At 39.6% G+C, this 3,300-nt stretch overlaps 1 protein-coding gene across 1 annotated transcript; it reads left to right on the top strand.

Moving 5' to 3' along the window:
- Nucleotides 1–770: 770 nt before the first annotated feature.
- On the top strand, nt 771–2,829 carry LOC102680976 (enhancer of split m7 protein-like). The gene is made up of 2 exons (XM_006611415.2): nt 771–1,119; nt 1,299–2,829. The coding sequence occupies exons 1-2, from the start codon at nt 1,045–1,047 to the stop codon at nt 1,845–1,847; spliced, it is 624 nt and encodes a 207-aa protein (XP_006611478.1). The 5' UTR covers nt 771–1,044; the 3' UTR covers nt 1,848–2,829.
- Nucleotides 2,830–3,300: the final 471 nt, after the last annotated feature.

The raw sequence follows: 3,300 nt of genomic DNA, 5'->3' as shown, positions 1-3,300 counted from the left end.
AAAAGAAAAGAAAAAAAAAAAAAGAAAGAGAGAGAAAGAAAAGGATAGAATCGCGGTAACTTGGTAGCATAGACGCACGTACACCGTGATTCAGTAACGTGTAACTAGTGGGATTGCGATCGGGAGGACGCCGGACTTGTGCCCAGCACGCTCCACGAGGCTGCTCCTCTTAAACGAGGACGAAACGATCGAGCGGCACGAAGGTGGAACAAGGACCCGATTATCCGATAAGAAGACGTAGCACGAGTGTGTATACATACCCTCCTCGGGGCACTAGAATGGAAAAAGGAGGAAGACTAGAAGAGGTCTCTGTCTCTATCTCTTTCTCTCTCTCTCTCTCTCTCCCCTTTTCTCCTTCTCTTTCTCTACTCGCGCTAGTTTGGTTTGGAGGAGAGAAGGAAAGGACAAACGTCGATACACCACGGTCCTTCCGTATGAGCGCACGTTCGTGAAATAGCGAGCCGAAAGGAGCAAAGAGAGAAAGAGAAGAGGAACATTAAGCCGTGCATACCGTGGCACGACTAACCGAGGAGGATCAGAAGAGGTAGGAAATACGGGATCGGGCGATAGGTGCAACGAGGACGAAGAAACGGTGACGATGGCTTGGTGTGGGCGCGTGTCTGGCAGCTGCCGCTTACAGGTGGTGTGCTTGCTTGGGAACCAACCTCTACGGACCGTTCCCACGGAAGGCCTGTCCCCCACTAGGGACCCTGACAGCAGCCCCTCGCCCCACCCTGCCGATGGGTCCTTGACTATATAAGCTACAGCCTCGCCCGACAGCCACCACAATCACGGTGATCGTTCACGAAGTTCGAACTGGAGACGCGTCGGATATAATATATATGTCGATACGTTTCCATCGAATCGAGCGAACCACGAAATAGTTCAACTGATTATTCTTACATATATATCTTTGTGTGATATTAGAGACATTGTTCAGCGACAAGTGTGATATCGCGATAAGCGAATCGTTTTTTGAATCAGTGCAAGTTCGGTGTGTGAAGATATCCTTCGATCAAAAGAAAAAAAAAAAAAGGATTAATCATGCAGATGCACGAGCAGATCATGATGGTCGATGGACAGGAGCAACCGATCTCCAGGACTTATCAATACAGAAAGGTAAGCGTCCTTCGAATCTTTCCAATAATCATTTCTTGTTTTCACTTGTAGAATTAATTTTCAAACGAAACAATGTTAAGAAATTATTCCAATGGAGTCCCAATTTTTCTTTCTCTTTCTTTCATTCAAATAAGATACTTTGAACGATTCTATAACAATTCGTTTCTTTTAATTTACAGGTGATGAAACCTATGTTGGAACGCAAACGTCGGGCAAGAATCAATCGATGCTTGGACGAGCTCAAAGATTTGATGGTAACAGCCCTAGCAGGCGACGGGGAGAACGTGGCGAAATTGGAAAAGGCCGATATTCTGGAATTGACCGTGCGTCATCTTCACAAACTTCAGAGGCAACAACGGCTCTCCGCGAATCCAGTGATCGACGCCGATCGATTCAGAGCCGGTTACACTCACTGCGCCAACGAAGTTAGCCGCTGCCTAGCCGCCACTCCCGGTGTAGACGTCGCCTTGGGAACCAAATTGATGACCCACTTGGGTCACAAACTGAATTCCATGGACAAAACTGGCCCCTTAACGATCCACGTGGCCGCTCCGCAATCCTCACCGTCTTCGAGCAGCGAGCTCAGCTCCGACGAATATTCGATGCCCCTCACTCCAGCCTCCAGCCAACCATCTCCGGTTAGAACGGACATCGAAGGTATCTCGCAGAGTCACCAAGGTCTTCTCCAGGTCGCTAAACCCAACGAGCCAATTTGGAGACCGTGGTAAACGCGAGAACCGATCTCAACGGGCAAAGCCATCGTATACCTCGGTGAAACAGAGTTCTCGAAATAGCAATCGGATTCTGTCGGCCACGGGGATAAGAAGACCAATCGTGGCCAAGATTTTAGAAAAGGAACCCATCATGTGGAGAACTCATTACCGGTGTTGCAATTTTGTCTGTGATTTGAGCGAATAATTCGCGCGCCTCTGGGAGCCAGAAAGGAAAGGAAATCCTGTTTTTCTTCAAGAAAATCATCCTATGGGATGCTGATACGACGAAAAGAAGATTGATTTTTTTGAAACGCCTATGGAATGTGCAAATATCGATTCTCGAAGAACCGTAGAATTAAGAAGAACGAAGAGGAATAGACTTAAGATTTTCTATTTGCTCAAGACACTTGGGAGTGAAAGAACAAGTTAAGGGGGGATAATATTGAAATAAGTTTTTCTTTCTTTTTTTTTTTTTTTTTTTTTTTTTTTTTTTATTTTCTAATGTCATCCTACGGATATATTCATTGATTGAATAATGTTTTAAGAAAGTTGAAACTAATAGGATCTCGATGTAATGATACACCCGCATAAGCGGTCGAAGCTTTAATTTACTTGACGGTTAGAATTTTCTATTGTTTATTTCATACTTTTATCAAGAATTTTTTATTTTGTCCATTTTGGCGCGAGAAACGTCGTTTTTCGTACTCGATATTTTTCTCCCGTCGATTGTGATGGAATTTCGCGCCTTTATATCGATATGAGAAAGATTTCATTCTCGCGCTAAAATTGTTGTTATTATATACGTATCTCCTCGGTCAATTTTGTATTAATTTTTACCTTTCACGATCAATTAAAAATTTGTATTCCTATTGATATTATCAACAGGAAAAAATGACCGAGTAGGGAATATTGTGATAGAGAAACGAGTACCTGTGATATTTACTGTAGATGTAGGGAAATACTAGATTTTTAATAAATATATTTCATTAATAAATTTCATGCTCATACAAATTTTTTCTTTACATTCATGATCTATTACGATTAAATCCTTAACATTATTACCTTACAATTTCTATAATTTATAGTTTTAACTTCAATTTCAATATTCTCTATTTCTTTTTTTGTAGTAAATGAATTTGAATTAGTTATTAATTATTATAATTTTTTAATGAATCATTTCTTCTTAACGTTAAGACTTTAATCTTTAATAAATCATAATTTTAATCTCTATTTTTTTCAAATAAATAATTGAAATTATTAATTAATAAAATTGATTAGTAAATCATTTTTCCTAATGTTGAGTTACATAGATATCATTTAATAAAAAATAATTTTTTAATATATATATATATATATATATATATATTAAAGGTCGGTTTTAATTTTGCAAAAAAAAATAAATAAATAAAAAGCATATTTCAAGAAAATTAAAATAATGGAAAAAAATTGGAAAACACTTACATTAACA

This window comes from Apis dorsata, unplaced genomic scaffold (genome assembly GCF_000469605.1).
Source record: "Apis dorsata unplaced genomic scaffold, Apis dorsata 1.3 scaffold_88, whole genome shotgun sequence".
Lineage (NCBI taxonomy): Eukaryota > Metazoa > Arthropoda > Insecta > Hymenoptera > Apidae > Apis > Apis dorsata.
This window is presented reverse-complemented; position numbering and strand designations above follow the sequence as displayed.

Bases quoted from the DNA above. Each gene is read 5' to 3' on its own strand.
- LOC102680976 (XM_006611415.2), top strand. From the start codon at position 1,045: ATGCAGATGCACGAGCAGATCATGATGGTCGATGGACAGGAGCAACCG. The intron at 1,120-1,298 runs GTAAGCGTCCTT...TTTAATTTACAG, and splicing joins GGACTTATCAATACAGAAAG to GTGATGAAACCTATGTTGGA.